General features: G+C 39.6%; 1 protein-coding gene across 4 annotated transcripts in view; it reads right to left on the bottom strand.

The window, feature by feature from the left end:
- Positions 1-25,163, bottom strand: part of abr (ABR activator of RhoGEF and GTPase) — a 382,201-nt gene that overhangs the window by 73,224 nt on the left and 283,814 nt on the right. For all 4 annotated transcript variants that reach the window (XM_039757041.1, XM_039757042.1, XM_039757043.1 and 1 more), the window contains 3 exons: positions 22,834-22,909; positions 22,624-22,728; positions 11,600-11,674 (listed from right to left, as the gene is read on the bottom strand). In XM_039757041.1, coding sequence (XP_039612975.1) covers positions 11,600-11,674; positions 22,624-22,728; positions 22,834-22,909 — 256 coding nt within the window. The remainder of the gene's footprint in view (positions 1-11,599; positions 11,675-22,623; positions 22,729-22,833; positions 22,910-25,163) is intronic.

Below are 25,163 nucleotides of genomic sequence, written 5' to 3'. Positions count from 1 at the left end.
AAACAGTAATCCCTCGCTATATTGCGTTTCGACTTTCGCAGCTTCACTCTATCGCGGATTTTAAATGTAAGCATATCTAAATATATATCACGGATTTTTCGCTGGTTCGCAGATTTCTGCGGACAATGGGTCTTTTAATTTATGGTACATGCTTCCTCAGTTTGTTTGCCTAGTTGATTTCATACAAGGGACGCTATTGGTGGATGGCTTAGAAGCTACCCAATCTGAGCATGTATTACATATTAACTAAAACTTCTCAATGATATAAGATATGCTTCCCGCGCGGTGCTTGATTGTTTGCATTTTCTCTGTCTCTCCCACTCTCTCTGCCTGACGGAGTGGGTGTGAGCAGAGAGGCTGTTTGCACAGAGGCTGTTTGCCTAGAGGATACGGACGCTCCTCTACAAAATGCCGCTTTTTCGCGGTGCTTTGGAATACTTAAAACCACGTATTGATTTTTTGATTGTTTGCTTTTATCTCGCTCTCTCTCTCGGACATTCTCTGCTCCTGACGGGGCTCCTTTGAAGAGGAAGATATGTTTGCATTCTTTTAATTGTGAGAAAGAACTGTCATCTCTGTCTTGTCATGGAGCACAGTTTAAACCTTTGACTAAAGGGTGTTATTTCATGTCTAGAGGGCTCTAATAATATTAACAGTGTGGGAGAGTTTATAAGGGCTTAAAATATATAAAAATAACCATACAAACATATGGTTTCTACTTCGCGGATTTTCATCTATCGCGAGGGGTTCTGGAACGCAACCCCCAGCGATGGAGGAGGGATTACTGTACTGTATACAAAGGGAAGGCACCATCCAGGAACCTTATCTGGCCGGGAAACCCACAGCACGCAAGGACAGAGGGAGACACCTTGCACAGGGCTTTGTCTCCCCCAGGCAACTAGAAGGTAGCCCACTGGGTGGCGACATTACCACGGATTTCCACAGGGCATAATGGGAATTGGAGTTTGCCAACTCAGCTCTGTTGGTCCCTTGGGTGTCTCGGGAGATTGATGAGCTCTACTTTGTTGGGCTCCAACCTTATCCAGAAGTACTTCCGAGCCACAGCTTTGGGACACTGGAAGTACTTAAAAAGATTTAAATAAAAAGAACTGCTTGCCACAACTTGAGGAGCCAGAGTCGTGAGGAGGTGGACAACACTTGTGAGGAGGAGTGTCCTGGGCGGAGGAGAGAGAGAGAGAGAAGACAGAGAAAGTTTCGAAGTGCTTTATTGCGGCTGTGCTTTGCATTTGTGCTTGGTGCTGTGGGAAACACTTATTTGAAGTGTTTCCTATGAAGCAGAATAATGAATCCTACTGTTTGTGAAAGACTTGTGTAGGCCCCTGTGTTCTGTCAGATTCTTGGGGAGCTGGAACGCCCCCAGTGTCCACAAGTGGCATAATTGGCAGGATTCCTTGCCTTATACTGGTAGGAACCTGTTTTTTAAAAAGTCTTGTAGCTACAAGTGGCTCACTGATGAGAGACTTCCTTCTGCCATGGGGAAGAAGAAGTCTAAGTAGGCTGAGAATGCAGCAAGAAGCCAGTCACTCAACATTACACATGAACACACATACACACACACACACACACACATCACCCCCTTAATAGCACATGGCCCCAAACTCGTTCAATCTGCAGTACGTGATGGTATCACAACAACACAAACAAGGATAAAAACATAGAAAGAATAGAACAAAACATTTTTTACCGAATCATGACACAGTAATTACAAACTATATTATAGAAAACTGTTTCAGTAACAACTCAGAACCACAACATAAGTGGAAAGAAATTCACATGCTCATAGACCTAAACCGCAAAGACACTTGTGGTCTCCTCTGATGCCTCCATGTCAGATAAGCATAACACCTTTCATGCTTGTTTTAAATCCAGCCACATAAACAACCAACATAAACAGAGCTCCACTATTTGATCAGGATCTCAAGTCATCCATCTAATAAGAAAGTGTGGTCTATGGCCGGCCAGTCATCCCAGCCAATACCCCCAGGCTGCCAGATGGAGCCCTCCCTGCAGCATGAAAGTGCCCCAAATACCAGCAGGGAATTATGGACAATGGAGTTTTCATCCACAGCCCTGCTGGATACCACAGGGGCCGCTAGATGGAGCTGCAGGGAGGAACAAAGATTATTTTCCCCATGCCCCGGAAGTACGTCCGAGTCACATGGACAAGAGGAATGACGTACTTCCGGGGTGAAGAAAAAGGATTTTTATCTGACCCGGAAGTGTTCCTAGTCACGCGGACAGAGAGGGCGAAACACTTCCGGGTCAAGGACTATAAGAGGACTGTGGGAACTCCCAGACGGTGAGCTGAGCTGGGTGGAAGGGTGGCAATGCTTCTGGGAGTGGTGGAGTATTATTGTTTATTGTATTGGAGTATTTAATGAGTATTGTGGAGAGGAGGGTGCTTTGTGCAGTATTGTTAATTAATAAAGTCAACATTTGGGCTTTTATCTGGTGTCTGATGTCTTGGACAAGGGTTCAAGGGAGCGATAGCGCCCCCTATCTGTCACAGTGGTGTAGCCGGCAGGATTCTCTGACCATCTGAGGTATGTGCCGGGTAAGGATTGGAAAACCTTTTTAAAATAACACATTTGGTCCCGTGCACATACCTCCCAGATGTCCATCCGGTGGCTCTGCGGGAGGCAGGAGACGTTCCTCAAGACGGTAGTATACTCCGGTGCGAGCAGACAAGCGCAACAAGGGACTTCCGCATATTGGCTGTTGGCGAGGGACACGTGACCAAACCCGGTGCATTGTGGGAAGGAGAAGGTCCACGTCCCATTGCTTGTGACTCCGCCCTCCAAGAGACAGTCCCAGTTCTGAAGGGGAAGGGGGAGGCGAGTGAAGCACTGCTCACCCCGCGAGAAGGTAAGGAGGGCCGGGAAATGACTGATCGGTCTGCAGAAAAATTAATAAAAACACACCGCAGTCCGCCGAAGAAGGTGACCCGTTCCTCAGCCAAAGAGAACTCCGCAAGACCCGTCAGAGCAGGTGCCAACAGCGGACGGGCTTAATGGCTCCCGGCCGGCAGGTAAGGAGAACAAGAAAGTGAACCTTCCCCCTGGCATAATTAAATAACTCTTTTTACGTGAGGGATCTCAAAAAACTGATCGAGACCATGCAAGATATTTTGCAGATGCTGACAGTGATAAGGAAGATCATCAGAGATTTGGGAGAGACGGCCGAAGCGCCCATAAAGAAGGTAAACTAGTACCTGTGGCGAATCGGACGGGAGCCTCCCTTTTTATATGATGTGGCGGTACAGGTGAGTAATACCGGTACTGTATATAATGAAATAGGGACGCAGAGTGACACGGGCCCACGTTTACCCCATAGTGGGTGCCAAGTAGCTGCGTGCCCTACAAGAGAGGCTGAAACGATGACCATTTGCTTGGTGGAAGGGTCGATTGTGTCAGAGCAGCTGGAAGGTGCTGTCTTCCGGAACGATCTGATCCTAAAGACACCGAAGCAGGTCATAAATAAATCTAAAGGGGTGCAGACAGTAAAGGGTCTCTCTCTATCTCATAGAGAGACTCAGACTGTGGGAAAGCCCCAGAATAAAAAGGAGATCCCAATTGAGACAAAGGGGTCTCCTGATAAGGTACAAAAGGGTGCTGAGACAGCAGAGGTGGCTGTGGACTCTTACTCAGTGGAAAAAGGGGCGGAGCTAGACTTCCCTAAGTGCTTTCAGTCTCGCCGAGGGAGACAAACAGGGGTATAAGGCTGTGTTATTAATGACGCAGGCCGGGCCACGTATGGCGACTTTGTCCTAGGAGGACAGAGGAATAAATGACTCATTTTTATAAAATTCCTCCTAGGTTTGCACGAATGTGTCATCAACCTTGCTAAGGCCCGACCCATGGACCCCCCTGGAGGAAGACGACCCTTGAGGGGCTGGACGCTCCAAACCATGGTTTTTTGCTGTGGGAGGAGTACTGTGGTCTATGGCCGGCCAGTCATCCCGGCCAATACCCCCAGGCCGCCAGGTGGAGCCCTCCCTGTGGCATGGAGGTGCCCTGCATACCAGCAGGGAATTATAGATAATGGAGTTTTCATCCACATCCCTGCTGGATACCACAGGGGCCGCTAGATGGAGCTGCAGGGAGAGCAAAGATTAAATTTCCCCACGCCCTGGAAGTACGTCCGAGTCACAAGGACAAGAGGAATGACATACTTCCGGGGTGAAGAAAAAGGATTTTTATCTGACCCAGAAGTGTTCCTAGTCACGTGGCCGGAGAGGGCGGAACACTTCCGGTCAAGGACTATAAGAGGACTGTGGGAACTCCCAGATGGCGACCTGAGCTAGGTGGAAAGGTGGCAATGCGTCTGGGAGTGGTGGAGTATTATTGTTTATTGTATTGGAGTATTTAATGAGTATTGTGGAGAGGAGGGTGCTTTGTGCACTATTGTTAATTAATAAAGTCAACATTTGGACTTTTATCTGGTATCTGACATCTTGGACAAGGGTCCAAGGGAGCGATAGCGCCCCCTATCTGTCACAAAAGGTAAAGACAGAAGGCTGAATGTAAAGACAGAAGGCTGAATGTTGATCTGCGAGCATATATCTTTTGTGCAACATCCTCAATACATTCCTGTATTTTCTGCTTTAAATACATGCTACTGTTCCAGTGCCAAAGAAATCATCACTCTCAGGTTTGTTTGATTACCGGCCTATGGCACTTATTCCTATCATCATGAAGTACATCAAATAGATGGCCATGGCACATATCAAATCAAGGATGCCAGTCACACTGGACACATCTCCGTTTGCCTACTGCAGAATTTCTATTGCTGTTTATGTAGCACTAGCCCATCTTGACAAGAAAAAAAAGTGTGACAATGTTTTTCACTGACTTAACTTTTCAACATGAATATCATCATCTCCTAAAAGTACTAACATAATTCTGGGCCATGGACTCAATACCATAGTGCACAATTGGTTCCAGGACATTCTAACTTGTAGACCTCAGATTGTCGGGTTGAACACTAAAACACAGCTCACCTCTGTTTTTTCCTGCTTATGTATGACTGTGTTTCCAGGCATGACATAAATCCATCATCAAGTAGTGAGACAAACAATAGTGAGGAAGATAAACGTTACTGAATAACAACACTGTGCCTAAACCCTAGCAAACAAAAAAGCTGGTTGTAGAGCTCAGAAGACTTGGAGTGTTATGTGTCTACTAATATTAATGGTGTTAATATGGAAAAAGCAAGAAACTTTATGTACAAATAGGTCAATATCACTTAGGATCTGTTATGGCTCATCTGTACCACGTGAAGTCCTGAGAAGGTTCAATAGCGCCTTCATTATTTGAGAAGGCTTAGGAAACTCAAATCAGACGACTAAAATCTTCACTAACTTCTGTAGATATAGTAAATAACATATTGTATTAACTAAGGAAATCAGAGTCTGGTATTGCAACTACTTTACGGCTAACTGCATGACTAAAAGACATTTATGACAAGTCTTGACTAAAGAAAGTCCTTCTTATCATCTCAGACTCCATTAAAACCAGAAGCAAACTGTTTGTCCTGAGCCATCTTACAACCAATATGATAAACCCTTTGCCAATTCATTGTTATATCACTGTTATCTTCTTCACATGTGATATCGGTGTCACTATGTAAGCACCTCCACTACCATCCATCCATCCATCCATCCATCCTCTTCCGCTTATCCGAGGTCGGGTCGCGGGGGCAGCAGCTTAAGCAGAGAGGCCCAGACTTCCCTCTCCCCGGTCACTTCTTCCAGCTCTTCCGGGAGAATCCCAAGGCGTTCCCAGGCCAGCCGGGAGACATAGTCCCTCCAGCGTGTCCTGGGTCTTCCCCGGGGCCTCCTCCCGGTTGGACATGCCCGGAACACCTCACCAGGGAGGCGTCCAGGAGGCATCCTGATCAGATGCCCGAGCCACCTCATCTGACTCCTCTCGATGCGGAGGAGCAGCGGCTCTACTCTGATTCCCTCCCGGATGACTGAGCTTCTCACCGTATCTTTAAGGGAAAGCCCAGACACCCTGCGGAGGAAACTCATTTCAGCAGCTTGTATTCGCGATGTCGTTCTTTCGGTCTCTACCCATAGCTCATGACCATAGGTGAGGGTAGGAGCGTAGATCGACTGGTAAATTGAGAGCTTTGCCTTACGGCTCAGCTCCTTTTTCACCACGACAGACCGATGCAGAGCCCTCATTACTGCGGATGCCACACCGATCCGCCTGTCGATCTCACGCTCCATTCTTCCCTCACTCGTGAACAAGACCCCGAGATACTTGAACTCCTCCACTTGGGGCAGGATCTCTCCCCCAACCCTGAGAGGGCACTCCACCCTTTTCCGGCTGAGGACCATGCTCTCGGATTTGGAGGTGCTGATTCTCATCCCAGCCGCTTCTCACTCAGCTGCGAACCGATCCAGAGAGAGCTGAAGATCACGGCCTGATGAAGCAAACAGGACAACATCATCTGCAAAAAGCAGTGACCCAATCCTTAGTCTACAAAACCGGACCCCTTCAACACCCTGGCTGCGCCTAGAAATTCTGTCCATAAAAGTTATGAACAGAATCGGTGACAAAGGGCAGCCCTGGCGGAGTCCAACTCTCACTGGAAATGGACTCGACTTACTGCCGGCAATGCGGACCAAGCTCTGACACCGGTTGTACAGAGACCGAACAGCTCTTATCAGGGGGTCCGGTACCCCATACTCCCGGAGCACCCCCCACAGGACTCCCGAGGGACACGGTCGAATGCCTTTTCCAAGTCCACAAAACACATGTAGACCGGTTGGGCAAACTCCCATGCACCCTCCAGGACTCTGCTAAGGGTGAAGAGCTGGTCCACTGTTCCGCGACCAGGACGAAAACCACACTGTTCCTCCTGAATCCGAGGTTCGACTATCCGACGGACCCTCCTCTCCAGAACCCCCGAATAGACTTTTCCAGGGAGGCTGAGGAGTGTGATCCCTCTATAGTTGGAACACACCCTCCGGTCCCCCTTTTTAAAGAGGGGGACCACCACCCCGGTCTGCCAATCCAAAGGCACTGTCCCCGATGTCCATGCGATGTTGCAGAGACGTGTCAACCAAGACAGTCCTACAACATCCAGAGCCTTAAGGAACTCCGGGCGTAATCCACCCCCGGGGCCCTGCCACCAAGGAGTTTTTTGACCACCTCGGTCCTCCTTTTGACCTCCACTACAGATTCAATATTACTGGTGATTCTATATCTCTTTTGCTTGTATTGCCTAGTTGTTTCTAACTATGTCTGGTAAATATTTATATGTGATATTAAGAATTTTTTATTTCATCTTTTTGCTCATGTATTTTCATCTACTGCTACTGTTTATTTAAATTGCTCTTTTAAGTAATCTAGTCTGCTACACAGACGCATTCTACTGTACAACATGTCCTGTACTGCTGAATGTTTGAAGTTTCTTGGACTAGGAACATATATTTTCCATGGTACTAAAAGGTATAATTACAATAGAATGAACTGAACTGAAGCTGGGAGTGTTCATTACTGTCATTTATTTTATCACAGCTTTGCCAGGGCTTACATTTCAGGAGACGACTACAAGAATAATCAATTTTATAAATTAAAAAAAAAATAATAAATAAAATAAAAAAATCACACACAGTTGTATTTACAAAAGGAAGATTCTAACATGTTTTCAAGAAAAAACAAATATATTCTGAGTTATATCCAATTATTAAGTAAATTCTATTGCAAGAAATAAATTTTTTTCTAATGATCTGACAGTAAGATGATGAGAATAGTCAGTCATTCAGTTGTAAGTGACAACCTTTTTAACTATTACCATTTTGTAGGAAATCAGAAATGAATGAAGGATGGAGTGCTGGCTAGGTCAGGTACTGGAATAATTAAAATATATTTTGTATCTCTTGCCCTATGTGTACATTCAGCACCTCTCCTCTGTATATGTGAACATCTGTTTACCAGCATTCCTTCTGTCGGGGGTGTTCCTGCACAGTCTGCATGAAAAAAACTATGTCATTGTTTTTGAGGTGCCCTTCTCGCCTATTGTCTTGATTTTATACTTTCATGTTTGAAGGTGACTCTCAGCATACCACTTACGCCTTTACTCCTCCTCCTCAGGCATCTCACACACACACTTCCTCTTCTGCCACATTATCAAAGCCAAACTGATTGCTCTGAGGGGATGGATACGCAGACCATAGCATTTTTATTATATAGTAGACGTCTTAAAAAAAGAAAAATGAATGTGATAAACAGTGGTGGGAAATAACACCTAAGTGGCTAGTCTACAATGGTGAGAAAATTAGGTTCTCCATAAGAACATGGTCATTTCCAAACCAGTCAGACACTAAGGTGGTTCAAAGTAATACTCTAATGGTACTATATTTAATGTGTTAGTGGTACAGTAGCAAAGTCTCCCAGAGGTGTACAGTTGGTAGGACTGCTATATCATCTTATTTTGAGAGGCTAATTTAAAATGTATTTAATTTAATTATAGATTTAAAATGAAAACTCCTCAATAATGCACTGTAGACTTCATTTCTTCTAACCAAAACACACTGCAACATGACACTATACTACATAACACAGTTATGGCAGTTATAACCTTTATATGAATATGAGTGCAGAAGAATGTGCTCTTTCTTACAGCTGCATTGCATGGTGTGGGTGGGCTTGTATGTTTCAGGGATTTTTAGAGCTATGTTGATGGGAGGCTTATATTTCTGGTAAGAGTTGTTGTATCTGTGTATAATTCAATTATTTTCACCTGGCATTAAAGTGCATCACCAGTGTCTTATCGCAAGTGTCAGCGCAACCATAGTGCACTGTAGCTGTTAACCTGTACATAGAATGGCAGCTGGCCAATTGTAATAACCCAAGAAAAAAAAGTGAGAAGAGGGTGACACTGCCATAAAGAATTTTAGTGTTTTAGCTTGATGCCAAAGAAATGACCATCTCATGAAGGAGATGGCAGCTTGACTTCGCATATACTGCACCTGCCACCCCACTCACTTTTTTAAGACACAAAGGTGTCAGGTTTGTCCACAACTTGTATAGCTTGACTATCTTAAGATGCATTTGAATTCCTATTCATGCTAAATGTGATCAGTACCTATTTCTGACCAGCTGTGAATGTGGTTAATGAATTCCTTCACCTGTATGTTCACTGCAGGTTTATAAATGTAGTCAGGTACTATCAGATTGTGACATACATTATTGCAGGTGTAAACTGATTCTTACATATGTCATGAATGACACTTTTACTCGTCTTTAAATGCATGCGTAATTCTTTCTCTCAAAGTCTCATGGCTGCTGGTGACTTTCCTCACCTGCTGCAATATTCAAGAAATGAAAAGCTAATAAGAAGGGAATACAGATCAAGACAGATGTGATCTAGAATATATATGCCTATCATAATCAGTGAGGTACCTATGTATCTTGTTTGCAGGAAATGTGGTGGCAGCTGTTCATTGATATATTCAGGGACAACCTGTGTTGGGTATGTATAAAGAGGGTTATTTTTAGCCCTCAGTAAAATTGATTTTGACACCCCTGGTCTGAAAAGAAAGCCACAAAAGGCCAATACAAAATTTGAGTTGTTTATGTGGTTATTTCATCTAAATCTTAACTCAACCTTATGAGGAACAAAAAATCTCATCCCAAACTCCAGGAGTCAGCAGTGGAGAACTTACTAATTCATGAAGCTCAACTTGGCTTAATCCAAATATTCTGCACAGGTATATTTGAAACAGAAATTGGGACATTCATAATGTATAACTTATGAAGGAAAAAACATCACTTGTGTATGAAGCTGAAACTTAACATCTAGATAAAGTTATATCTGGCTCTAAGAATAGCATGGGCTCTAAAACCGCACTTTTTAATTTTGGAATTGAAGTCCACAGACAAGTGGGTAGATACACACAAGGCCTTAGTGTGTTACCTGGCTGTGGGGAGTTTCAGCTGATGGAAAAGATACTATAATGCGAATTTGAATCTCATAGAATAAAAATCTTAATACTGCTTGCATGTATATGCTTAACATTTTTATTTACCTAGCTCCCTAGAAAAAGACTAGTGCAGTACTCCACATGATATCAACTACTGACTTTAAGATCTCATTGAAAGGTATTAAATAGGTCTGGGCTATAACAGAATTGTGATAATTCTGCACAGCACAGCCAAAATGTTTGTATTTGTTCTGTTAGCACACCTTAAGATCCATTATTAAAAAAATCTACATACACACACATTATACATAATGAAAACAAAGGAAACTTTATCAAAGAGCTAGTTAAACTATTAGAAACACTACCTCAATAGAAGGTCCGGCTCTAGCTTGATCCTGTATTAAACATTTGATAGTGGGAGATATAATGGTTATACAGGAAATATTATGAGTAAAAATTGCTGAATTATAGCACTTTTGTTTTCCGTTTTATTTATTGACTTATGTATTTATTTTGACTTCTTATTTAAAAAAAAAAATCACAGCTTAACAGAAGCTTCTATGTGCACTGTCTTACATTTTATTTTAATCGTTATTTACTGTATATTACAATACTTAATTACTGTCCTAAATACTTTATTGTGACAATTGTTTTGGAGATATTGGCCTTTCTAAACTCAAGGCTCAAATGGGGAATGACATCTCTTCCTGAAGGGATGAAACAGAGAGGCACGGCGTTACTGTTTTAAATCATCAGAGAATTGTTACTGGAATACAGTGGTGGTTATACACAGCATACAATAAATGCCACGGTTGAGTACAAGGATACTTTATTTTAATTCAATTCAGTTCAATTCAGTGCATATGGTAGCAGAACATCTACTATCAAAGGTTAAAAACTGAATCTGTAATTTTGTTATAACTGTGAGTTGTAGTGGGATGTAGTCTTCTGAATAAACTAAAGAGGCCTTCGAAAAGTTATTTTATTTTTTACATAACACTCTTGCTAAAATGCAAATCTTATCTAGATCTTAGATATCACTTTGCATAACTGAATAACCCTGATTAAAATTAATGTTCTGTTATGTAACACTGAAAAACAAAGAAGTACATGGAAACTGCTTAAAAATCTATAAACCTCTTGACAATCAGCCAAAAGAAGCTTAGATTCTCAACTTTGAAATAAATGTTAAACAATTTCTAGAGACTGTTTTTAATGTATTACTCTAGCTAAAAATAATATGAACCCAGAGTTTTCATATGTTTCTATTACACTAATAGCCTCAGTTTTATGTGATAAGAATGAAGGGGGCACATGTGGAGTTTATTCTGATTTTTCTATTTAATGGCTTTATTATTTCATGTACTTAGTGTTACTAGCTATGGTTAGTGACAGAAACCCTGTTAAATTCTGTGTTGTGTAGTAAGCTACTTATGATAGAGGGTAAGCCTCTCAGCACTTCTTAAATGGGATTAATGTATAATAGGGAAAGGGTGAAATATTTCAGATTTACAAAAATAAAGTCATTGAAAATATAAAATTAGCTTGGTGAAACACTATTACTGCTACAATTTAAAAGCAAAAATATTAAATATGCTTACAGCTTATTGTGAAGTGATGTAAATGTCATCTGGTACTTACTAGCTGATTCTTTAAAACCTTTTGCAGAGTGTACAATGACATGGAGGAATCCATACAACCCTGGTGATTCATCATCTGTGAATACAAGAAGACAAAACCAATTAACACTTTATCAGATAACAAGGTTTAAAGAAAAGTAGAAAGTTAATGAAACAGCAGAAGGTTGCAGGCAACTCTGCAACTAGGAACAGGAACCATAAAGTTTAAGAACATTGAATTTACTACAAGAATAGCACACCGTAAATCTCAAACTGCAGAACTAAAAGATATAACATATGCAAGTCGGTAAAGCATATATTGGTTGTCTACATCCAATATGTTGTACACTAGTTTATGATCTATACATGGAAGCTATAATAATAACTAACATGAAACCCATGACAAGATCCATTTTTTTTTTTTTAATTCATCGTGTTATTAATTGATTCACAACCATGATTCAGGAACTCATTTAATACAGACTATAGCATGCTTTCCATTCAAGGCTTATTTCTGCTTTATGCCTGACGCTACTTGGATAGGCACTAAGCTATATGAATTGATAGTAGAAGTACCTGCAGTATTAGTACTGTCATGTGTACAAACCTATGGTGAAATTCATACAGAGTTGTAAGGAAGCAGGATTGACTGATATCATACACAAAGTACATAGTGCATTAGACTGCCATCCTCACTTGTGATGCCCAAAGTTGAAAGGTCACTACATTTAGCAACCTTAAATTACAGATCATTTCATTATGTATTCTAGGAATCAATTATGCAAAGTTTTTGTGATGACAGAATCAAGTCTTTGGAAAAGGTAGATACAGAGACAATTATATAAAAAGGTAGATGCCAGATATGCCACATGACAACTAACATCAGAGAAGACTGGGTCTTGGTGTGGAACAAAGGCAGCAATTTTTCACTACAAGACAAGTCTTAATCAGAGGCTACTTGGTGCATGTTGTAAAACTCCTGGTTTAATAAATTCTAATTTTGAAATGCCTCAGCAGTTGTGGACTAACAATTCAACATTGAACCGAAATCTTTGGTTAAATAGCCTGCTTGTTGTTCAACATTTTAAGCAAGTGAGTGGACGAAGAAGCAGTCACTCACTTAGCACACTTGTTTAATACTGATTGAAAATACTCTTTATTACAATTGATCTTAATCTTAAATAGATGAGCAATTTGCACTAAACATACTTGTTTCTGGTAAAATCTCTGCAAGAAACAAAAACATGATACCAGTTCTACTAAATCCACTTTAAATAATGTTTTTTAGCCACTGTGGACTTCCAGAAAAGTACCTTAAGGTCATTGTGCATACTGAATTCACAATGCTATACTTTTCATTTTATTCACTGCATATAAACTACAGTACAATAAGTGTATCTCTAAAACCATCATAAGCAGCAACCTACGACCCTGTTAATTCACAAATGTGGCAACTCACCTACTGTCTTTCATTTCTATTTTTAGAAAAATTTTTTATCCTCCCAGTTTCTAATCTGGTTATGATTCTAAAAACATTTATTTTAACTCAAGTGACACTATAGTGAGAGCCAATGGATGCTACACATTCCAAACAGGATGTTGCCATCATTGCAGAATCTCAACTAGGAATGCACTATAGAAATGCTATAAAACAGCAGGACGCTAGCTGGCAACAGGAATAATCTGCTCACATGGTAAAGAGGAGGAAGAAAACACTAGTGTGGAAAAGGAAGGCCATGAAGTAGGAAAGAGCACTTTAATTATGTGCTGAAGTAGAGAAGTATTTAAGAAGGACATAGAATTTGGTGTTTTGTTCACTTTTTTGTTCTTTATGTCATGCATGTGTGTCTATAGATCATTCTCTGGGCTTTTCACAGGAATGAACTTGCACCCCAGGTTGAAAGGGGGCGCTGGCGGTAACCTTATCCTCTGTTTCCTTCACAGTGTCGAGAAGACGCCCACTAAGGGCAACACACTCCACCCTTCCAGTTTCCCTGCTGCATATCCCATGGTTCCCAGAAGAAGGTATCACTCAGTACGAGAACACACCGCAGGATTGAGTTATTTCGTGCCGTGACTTTACAAGGCTTAAAAGCCAAGAGAAACATTCTTCACAAGAAACATGCTTTTATTGTTTATTAAGAGCCATTGATCATGTGTTTTGGTTGAACTCTAGCTTATTAAATGGGGATGAATGGGTTGGTGCCACAATATTTTCTCATTTGTAAACCTGCAATTCTCCCAATGACTACAATATTATGTACATCCCTCCATTCATCTTCTACTGCACGTTCTGTATTTGTCAGTAAAATACCTGTCCTATCCCTTACTGAAATGTGTTGGTGTTTTTATGGTTATGAGGTACACTCCCATCCAATCACACAACACAGCTAAGGGAATTAATCACTTAACACCAGAGATGTTCAAATATCTATTAATGACATAAATGATTAAAGATCCTGTCTCCAAAAAAGCACCTCAGAACATACATGGTTATCTTAGCAAGCATTCATGAGCCATTTGTTTTGGCTCATAGCTATTGTTATCCTCCAGTAATGGAAACTGTGCGCTCAGGTGCCTATGAAACATCTGGTAAAATTGATGGCATTTGGTCTTTCCTTGACAGAAAATAAATCTGGGGAAAGTTTTGGGAGCAATAAAAATGCATGTTTTCAAACTAAGTCATAATTCCCCTTAATCATCCGTGAATTCTATTTAAAGAACACAATTTCTGTTGTGGCAATATCATGTTATGGAGTGCTGTCTGAAGCTGGGACAGAGCGCTTATCAGGAAAAAACGGAGGATAAATGTAAAATACAGGCACACGTAGAAATGGGCAAATGCTCCTCACTGTAGGTGTCCAAACATGGTAACAACAACAACATTCACTTATATAGCACATTTTCATACAAACAGTAGCTCAAAGTGCTTTACATAATAAAGAATACAAAAATAAAAGACAATAAGAAAACAAAATAAATCAACATTAATTAACATCGAATAAGATTAAGGTTCAATGACCAGGGGGGACAGAAAAAACAAAAAAACTCCAGACGGCTGGAGAAAAAATAAAATCTGGTAGAGATTTATCCTAACAAACTCAATGCTATAATTCAAGGAAAATGTATTTTACCAAGTATTACCTCAGGTGGCATTTTCTTAGCAATTTGTAAATAAGCTGGAAAATAAATTTTTATTGGTCTATCCTTTTGCTTTTAACACAAAATATGCTGAAGGTGGTGGTGACTTTCATTTGATTTTCATATTGGGTGGACACAAAATGTAGGATTTCGTGGTACTTTGTACACCAGACCATACAGTATTACTACTACTGCTTTCTACAGTCAGGGCCATAAGCATTTTAATAGTGACAAAATGTTACAAAATATTACAATAGATAGGAAACAAAGCAATCAAGACGTGATTGAAATATAGACTTTCTACTTTAATTCAAGGGATTTAAGAATAAAATATTTTATGAGCTGTTTAGATTTTTATACATGGTTCTCCCCCACTATCTTCAGGATCTTGAAAGAACAGTATTTGGACAAACTAACATATCTCTATTATATTAAAAAGGTTTTCCAACATTGTTCACGCTATTCACCCTTGACCACACCCCTCCACACTGCTCGCCAAATCATTACACCTACTGTGCACATCCACTCTCTGTTGCACCCCGTGACAGTGCTTGCCCTTTAACGCAGTCAATTATAATGGCAAGGTAGAAAAGCAAATTATCTATTGTGACAGATAGGGGCGCTATCGTCCCCTTGAACCCTCGGATCAAACGTCAGACTCCAAATAAAAGTCCAAATAATGGATTTATTATAATAATAATGTGCACAAAGCACCCTCCTCTCCACAATACTCATATAAATCACCATTACAATATCCAATAATCAATCCTCCACTCTCCCAGACGCGTTGCTACCCTGCCACCCAGTTCAGCTCGTTTGTCTGGGATTTCCCATAGTCCTTTATAGTCCTTGACCTGGAAGTGTTCTGCTCCTCTCAGTCCATGTGATTGGTAATATTTCCAGGTCAGACAAAACTCTTCTTTTTCGTCCTGGAAGCACGTCATTTCCTCTGTCCATGTGACTAGGACGTACTTCCGGGTTATAGGGCAATTATAAGTCTTTAAGTCTTCCTGTAGCGTCTCTTGCAGCCCCCATGGTATCCAGCAGGACTGTGAAGGAAAACTCCAATATCCATGATGCCCTGCTGGAATTCGGGGAACCTCCATGCTGCCGGAAGGACTCTATCTAGCGGTATGGGGGTATTTGCCGGGATGAACGGCCGGCCATAGTTCACAGTATTCAAGAATGTCGAATTTTAGATCGCGATAAAGAAAGAGCAACAAGAGCTGTTAATGAACGTTGAAAAAAAGAAAATGAACAAAAAAGAACTGAAAATAATAAAAATCAAGAATAAAGAGAATTGTCCAGTAAACGAAAAAGAGAAAAATATCTTGAACAATGTGCGAACTGCAATGCAAATAAGCAACGTTTATAGAATGTAAGTTAGAGGATAAGTAATTCATAATATTTCATAGTTTTTGATGAGACATTAATGAAATTTAATTTTTTACTTACTTTATTACATTTTATTATGATTTTACTTCAACATTTACTTTTACGTTTTATTATATATATATACATATATATATACACATATATATATATACACATACATGTGTACATATATACACACACACATATACTATGGGGTGCCAAACAGGCAAATACATTGATTTTATGAATATATAAAGTCGGCGTCAGAATATATAAAGTCAGAACTTGAATATATAAAGTCATTCCTGAATATATAAAGTCAAAACTTGAATATATAAAGTCAGCGTCGGTATACATAAAGTCAAAACTTTTTTCTGAATATATAAAGTCAAAACTTGAATATATAAACTCATCGCTGGAATATATAAAGTCAAAACTTGAATATATAAAGTCATTCCCGAATATATAAAGTCATCATCGGAGTATATAAACTCACTCCTGAATATATAAAGTGAAAGTCAAAATCTATTGATTGAAACGACTCTGAACTGAACTAAGTTAACAAAAACGTATTCAAAAAAATAAATTAAAAAAACACTGTTCGGTTAATATTTTGAAAATGATGCATGTGCCCTGCCCAGGACTGGTTCCTGCCTTGAGCCTAGTGTTGGCTGGGACTGGCTCCAGCAGATCCCCGTGACCCTGTTGTCGGATTCAACGGGTTGGGAAATGGATGGATATTCCAGCGCTGACTTTGTATATTCCGACGCTGACTTTATATATTGAAGTTTTGACTTTATATATTCCAGTGCTGACTTTATATATTCAAGTTTTGACTTTATATATTCAGAAATGACTTTATATATAAAAGTTTTGACTTTATATAGTTAAATTTAGTCATCATTGCATAACTTTTTCTTTACCATAGAAATTTAAAGACTTAATTCAACTTCCATTCCTAACAAAGATATTTCTGGCGACTAAATAGAACCCACTTATATCCAAATTCGAGCTATTGAGCTGTCGCCTGCCTGCCTGAATAAGTCACCCTCGCTTCGCTCTTACTTTTTTACCATTCATTTAATCATGGCTAGTGGCGGAAAAATGATAAAATGGAAGGATTACACTGAGTATGGCTTTACCAAAACAATTATTGATGGCGAATCGATTATTCATAAAGCTTCAATTGGTCATCTGTTTTTCTGTGTTAACCTCATATTTTTTCATACTTCTTCTCAAACCAAGGGGGTGCGAGGGTAAAATGAATCGGGAAGCGCTGATCAATGTAACGTGTACCAGGAAATCATGCATTGACAGAAGTTCCCCTTTGTTTGTAATGCAAAGTGTGATTAAATGCGTGATTTTTTAACGCGTTATGGAGCACATGCATTGAAGCTTCTCAGCTGTGTTTGTGCTAAGAAAAGGAAACATTTTAAAAATAACGTAACACGATTGTCAATGTAACCCTTTGTAAGTAGTGCCTGGAGGATTCAGTGTGGAGAAACTGTAGAGACAGCGTGTGTATTAACTTGTGGATTTTTCTGTGAGTATTTGGTGGCAGCATCACAAACTCGCTTCCGTATTACACTGCATTAGCTGCGGAGCTCAGCTCAGCTCAGAGCGAAATGAGGTGAATGGGAGGGGAGATGATGACGTGACTCCCCCACCCGCCTTAACTGTCAATCCCCCACAAAAACAGTCTCTCTGAATTTGCATAAGCACAGCCCGTCATCTGCAATTTTAACTTAGTTACAAAGTGATCAAAACTCTCGTTTATATCCTGCGTCCTCTCATTAAACTTGTATCCTGCATTACCCGTGGGCATGACAAACGCCAGCGGCAGCCTGTCAATGAACTTAATTTAAACTTTAGGTTTACACCGTGCTTTGTTTCCGAAGTAGCAGCACTCATGAATATGGTTGTATATGTCACTCGCTCGCTTATTATTGTTTCACTCCCTTCTCAATTATATAATGCATGTTTTCTTCAGCGCTTTTTGGAGCTCTTCCTGGTTTTCTACGTACTGCGTTGACAATCAGTTCACGTGATTACGTGGGAGGCGTGATGATGTCACACGAAACTCCAGCCCCCACGGCTTTCGAGCTCAACTCCATTACAGTAAATGGAGAAAAATAGCTTCCAGTTATGACCATTACGCGTAGAATTGCGAAATGAAACCTGCCCAACTTTTGTAAGGAAGCTGTAAGGAATGAGCCTGCCAAATTTCAGCCTTCTACCTACACGGGAACTTGAAGAATTAGTGATGAGTCAGTGAGTCAGTGAGGGCTTTGCTTTTTATAAGTATAGATTGGTATTTAAAATAGACCATTGTAGTGAAATATTTAAGTAACAGATTTTCTCTCTATAATAACTAAGGACCAAACCATCTTCCTCCCACAACATGCAAACTTTTCTATATACCATCTCTTTAAATACAATCACTTTCTCTAACGAAGGTGTGTCCCGATACCCTAGAGCTCCCTAGTAATCATAAATACAATAAACAATTTCAATATTTGGTTGAAAAAGTTTACAATCAATGCCTGAAGTCTGGGTTTCCATGCTAGTGATACTTTACCAGGACTTTACTGCAGCTGTCTTCAGGTGCTGCTTGTTTGCTAGACTTTCTGCCATCAATTTTGTCTTCAGCAAATCAAATGCAAGTCCAGTTGCAATGAGGACAATTGATTGATTTAATCAATGATGAACATGAAGACCCATACACTTCATAATTCATCCTGTTACTTCTGCCAGCAATCATATCATCAATAAACACTAATGACTGACTTACATTCACAGCCATGCATGATCATGCCATAAAACTGCCTCCACTGTTCCAGAGGATGTGGTATTCATCAGATCACAAGCCATTTCTTCTCTTCGCAATATTCTTCTCTTTCCATCATTCTGGTACATATTGATCCTTTGTCCAAAGAAAATTGCTCCAGAACTGGACAGGCTTTAAAAACATGTTTTCTGGCAAAGTCTATTCTGTCCTTCCTACAGTATGCATGGGGTTTACCATTTGTTTGCACCTTGTGGTAAACCCTCTTTCTTTACTTTCATGAAGTCTTCTCTTGATTGTAGACTTTGGCAATGATAGGTCTACCTCCCAGATAGTGTTCTTGGTTGGGCTAAATGTTGTCAAGGTATTCTTTTTCACCAAAGACAGAATTCTGCAATCATCCAGCACAATTCTCTTCTGTGATTTGCCAGGCCTTCCAATGTTGCCGAGTTTACCAGTGCGTTCCTTATTTTTAAGAATGTACCAAATGGTTCATTTGAACACTCATCGTGTTTTTGCTATTTCTCGGATGCACTTGTTTTGTTTTCTCGGCCTAATGATGGACTGTTTCTCCTTGCATGGGCAGTTCTTTGTTCCTCATATTGGCAGGTGACAGTGATAGCTTCCAAATGCAAATTCCACAGAGAACTGCTTCTACCTGGCTAAGGAACAGCTTGTCAGTCAAATGTCCATATAATTTTGAGACCCTGGAAATGGGGGGAGTTATTCAGAAAAATGGCCGTCATTAAAAAAGGGCTATGACGATAAAATTATATTTTTGGTAAAACCTCTTAAAGCTGAAAGTCTACACTTCAATCACATAATGATTGCTTTATTTTAAATCCATTGTGGTGGCATAGAGAGCCAAAATTATGAAAATCTTGTCACTGTCCAAATACTTATGGACCTGACTGTATACAATTTTGCCCCTGTTGGTTAACACCCCAGTTTCTTTTGAGTATTCCATATGGGCCTAACAAAGTTAGTTACTTGTTCATATTTAATGACATATAAGATGGAATGCTACATGTATATGGGAAGAAGAGAAAAAAGTAAGCATCTCCATTCAGAATACCAACTAACAGCTACAAGTGCGCTGACACCCATCCAGCCACTACTAAACTAATATATTAATTTCTAAATACCAAAAATTCTCTCTCTTCTAAATGTACTGTATATAATATCATCTGTGCCAAGTACTGAAACTGGTAAGAAAGGTTAATTAAATCTGCCACGAATGGAACACAGCAGCTCAGATGGCGTATTAAGGAAAACACAAAGGCAATTCTTCTATTACAAGCCCACAACCTCACCTAGGAGGTGAATGACGAGTAAAAATTCCTAAAACATCAGTGATCAAAATGGCTGAAATATTTGGAACTTTGGTCAACTAATGTTTTTTTATATACTGTATAATCACGCTTTTCACAAAGCATTACATCACAAGCAAACTTTCTAAAAAAATTGTGTATTAAGAAGTTAAGGACTTCATTTTACAGCTTTGTATAAGTTATGCTTTACAATCAAACTGAAATTTATGAATTTAACTTTTCATAATATTAGTTTGCAACATTCAAAAAAATAAATAATATATGGCATCTGAGCATAAATTTACAATCATGTTACATGAGCCTGTGCACTCCGAGTTTCCAAGCAACTCCAGGTTCACAAGGTCAAAGCGTGTGGACAAAAGATAAACTTCTCTAAATTGGATGCAGATGATTTTTGACTAGATGGAGAAGGTACACTTTTGGCTGTGGAACACTCAGCATACAGACTACAGCGACTGTGACATCATCTACAAGGAATAATAAACAGCCCAGCGGTGAAAAAACAGGGTTGTTTTAGGAGAGCCTCAACTAAAACAATAAGAGGAACCTGTGAATGTTCTCCGTTGTTTTTGGCAGTGAAACTGCTTGTGATTAGAAAATCTGTAGAGCCTAGACCTACAAGAAATGAAAAATTATTATTGCATCAAAAATCAAATGTTGTTTGGGAGAAAAAAATAAGTATTTTACAGCTTGAAAGTAACGGCTGACTAAACTGATGGCCATTATGAAAGATGCTGCATATTACCTCTATGACACACTAAGACATAGTACCTTTAGCCAAAGAATTATTCAACAAAAGTACATAAAGAAACAGTATTGGGGCTCCATCATTCTTATGACAATATGCCTTTACAATGTCTCATCATAACTTTCTCTTATGTTAAGCCAAGTATGAAGTTTTCTTTCTTTCATTTTTAGTAAATTTGATGTGTATTTGAAGGGTTGTTTTTGTTTGTTATAATTTCTGCATATTGCTTGAGCTTCTGTAATCTATAAAAAGATAAATTTCCACCTTGGCAAAAATAAATTACTATATGTTCTATACCGTAAAGCATAATGACAATAAACTGAATTAAAATATATAGTCATGCTCATCATGTTTCTGAAATATCCAAGGAAAGGTTTACTGCATTCCTGATTAATTTAACAACTTCAATTTACACTGTTTTATTCTAAAGAGAATATATTTACTGCACCTTTTGCCAGTATTTTAACTTGCCTCATATTTATTTTTATCGAAAACTCAAGCTTTCCAAAACTGCATGTGACCTGATGGAACATTCTAAGGTTTTCTTGAATTTGGAAAGTAATTATTTAATAAGCTTGCCTCATTCATAAATAACAAAGGTGCTAAATAACTCGAGTCATCAGTAAAACTTTCTTTGGTATGACTGCCCCCTTGTGGCTTCCTGCAGTATTTTCCTTCCTGTGGGTATACTGCATAATATTTAACTCCTTTTTTCTTAGTGTAATTTTCCCAACAATTTGACCTGCAGTGATGGTGTCTATTGAGATATATTCTGTGAGTGCCATGGAGGACAGACGGGCATCCCATGACGATGGCATGGCCTCTTGCCAAGAAGGAAGGTGCCAGGGGATGGTTGAGCAGAAATTAATGGCAAAGAACAGTTCCATCCCTCATACATTAGGTGGCAGTGGTCTGCTGGAGGTGTTCCAGCTTGGACATCCACTGGGTTTCAAGTGAGTTGGACTCCGAAAGTGCAGCTCTTTCATGGTCCCTGTTGTGCCACAAGGGGGTGCTGATGGGGCAGGACTCCCCTGGTTTTTAAACAACCCAGAAGTGCTCCTCCCAAATCATACCATGTAACTGGAAGCTTTTCCGGGTCCAGCATAAAAAAACAGACCAGTGCCTTACCTTGAGGAGTTGGGAGGCAGAGGGCGACACTAAACTGAAGTCAGAAGTAAAGAGTTTAATTGTTTTTGTATGATTATCGGCTGTATCCATTGTACAAGGTGCTTGGTGGATTAAAAAAAAATCCATTATTTGAAAATATGACTGTGTTGGGCATTATTGGGTCTTGGGTTTGGGGCTTGATGGCATACCCTACTGGTTAGAGTACATAAATAACTAAATTTGAAGAGTAACTATTAAATGTGAGAGCAATAAAGTGCAGCAATTTTTATATCACCTTAGGAGGTGGGGGTTCAGTAGAAAGAAAAACAAAAACATGTGTACATTGTGTCTCTTCATTCATTGATAACGTAGCCAAACATTAAAAGCAAAAAACTGTTAAATGAGATCCCAATGTTCAATTTCACTTCACAAAGTAGACTACAGAGATAAACAGAAGTTTCTTAATTATGTAATTATTTCACAAAGATTAATAAATCCTATGAATTTACTACCAACAGACACAACACTGAGAAGAAAAAAGTTCAAACTATAAAACTTGCCATCTTTGTTGCTGGTGACAGGGATGTTGTGGACTGTACGAAGTTTAAAGCAGGAACCTGTCAGCACCTGAAGTTCCACAGAGGTCAGGACACAGGCCTGGAGATCTGAAGATTGGAAAAAAACAACAAAACAAATACACAAAATGGTTTACTCCCCTGGTAAAGCAATGTAAAAGAAAAAATGGCTACAGGAAATTAGTTAACTCTTACCTTTCTTTTGTAGTTTCTGAATCGCTTCCCTCCATTCTGACCTCTCATAATCTGACGACAATAAGAACAAGTAGCTCTGGAATAGACAAGCCACGATATGAAGAAATTACAGAAACCTCAGCATTTCTTAATGAACTTCTTAAATTGAAAGATGTCTACTGTTGAGGGGAAATAAGAGTTTTTTGTTCAGTCCAGACTGTTAATAGCATGGTAGATGATATACAGTAGGTAAAGACTGTTAAAATGAAACTCTGTATTACCCAATTAAGCAGACTGTAACTAAAAGCCTAAAATATTTATATAGCACCTTTAAAACCTTATCATTACAAGTTACTCCAACAGGTTAAATAAACAGCAATACACTACACAATTGTATTTTGAATCATATAGAAAGGCACATTTATTGTAATGATGCAGGGTCAAAGGTCACAAATATAGGGATGCATTTCTCTCTTTTATGTTGTGACCATTCCACTGGCTGTATTTTAAAGGCCAGCAGGACAAGAAAGCATGCTGTAGTTATTTGAAAAGCATGACAGTTCCGTAATGAAAGATAACACTCATAGAGGTCTAACAGCTGTTCTGTAACCTTGGTGCATCTTCTAAAGGCAAAATTAATAAAGAAGTGATACTGTTTCAAAAGTTCACTCTGCTTTAGGTATGATATATGACCTGTTTTGATCCCTGTGGGTGCAGGAGGTTTAACAAGCACTGGCATACAAACCTTTTTCATTTATGTTGTAGCACGTACACGTTCATGCAGTCAGTTTAAGAGATGTATGGGTGTGGTATAATGTATTTCCTTTCACTTGTAAGAGCATGTCTTATTACCATTTCATGTTACTAGCTGAAGAATTTTATGCTTTGTGCAATATACCCAATTTAAAGTATGTGTGTAAGGGAAATTGACATATTAGTCTTCCTGTTATGTTATGGAATGGGGGATCATAAAATACAGTTCATTTAGCCTGAGGTATAATTCTGGCAGGGCAAATACTCTCTAGGTCAGGCCCTGCCCTAATGCTACCTTACACCAAACCATCACAACTCTTGGATTTTAACAGACACACTTCCTCAATCACTTCTGGAAACTCTCATCCAACAATCACATCACACACACTCTAATGTCCATAAAAACCTAATAATTTATGTAGGCAGGAATCACCAAGCTCACACTACATGGTACTTAATTCATTCTGGTGTTATTATCATTTCAAATAAGCAAACTTGATCATGCAAATTTATCATTTTATCATGAAAATCCAAAGCGGTTGTATCCAATTACATAACTTCTTTCAGATTAGCCAGGAAGTAAAATTCAAAATTTACAAAGCATGTTGGCTAATAAAATGAGTTAGCTAGTGAAACTGTCTCTGTCAAATTGTCTTAAGAGGAAAATATCTACCAAGAATCACCATTTCAATGATATATTGACAGAAAATGTCTTCATAATGCCATAATTCCGAAATGCTCAATCAATCTGTCTGATCTATAATGAAACATACACAACCATAACAAGGAACTTGGTGAGACACACCACTGTCTTCAACATATGATAAAGGGAGGCTGAGAGCATGCTTTAATAATGCGTTGCCACACCTACCACACACACCAAACAACCTGGATTGGGACAAAGGGTAGCGAGTGACACCTCAGCACCACAATAGAACCGTGCGAGTGCCAATCCTGCAACCAACCCCCAAGTTATCCCTGCAAAGTTGGAGTACTTGCTTGTAGGGCTGGATGCAGAGTAACGTCATACCCAGGACAAAGCAACTGCAGGTTAAGGATGTTTAAGGGATTCAAACTAGCAACCTTCCGATTGCTGGCAGAGATCCCTAGCTTCAAAGTCACCACACTGCCCCAACATATGAGACTTTCAGTTAATCTTATCCACCACAGTTAGAGGCCCACCACAGCCAAATCATGCTTTTAAAGCAAGCTACAGTCAGGAAAATGCTAACCATTTTACTAACTCAACTATCATTGTGTTCCTTTTTGTTAAGGAGGTGAAACCTTCAGTCATCAATATATAAAAATGCATGTAAGCACCTTGGTTGTTCACTAAAGGCCACGTTACATGAAGCAACTTTGCAAGTGATTTTCAGTTGTAGTCTTTATTTACATAATCCTAGCAAGTTAGAGGCCAGTCACATAATTGGACATACTCCAACTAGTCCATGAGCCACTGCGGCAAATTCAAACTGTCTTTAGTCAAAGAGACGGTCTCTGCTTGAAAGTTCATGAAATCCTTGTATGGAAAATCAAATCATATAACGCAGTGAAACCAAATAACAAATGTGTGTGCTTTGGACCTCACAAACAGAAGA

The sequence above is a fragment of the Polypterus senegalus genome, chromosome 6 (assembly GCF_016835505.1).
Source record: "Polypterus senegalus isolate Bchr_013 chromosome 6, ASM1683550v1, whole genome shotgun sequence".
NCBI lineage: Eukaryota > Metazoa > Chordata > Cladistia > Polypteriformes > Polypteridae > Polypterus > Polypterus senegalus.
This window is presented reverse-complemented; position numbering and strand designations above follow the sequence as displayed.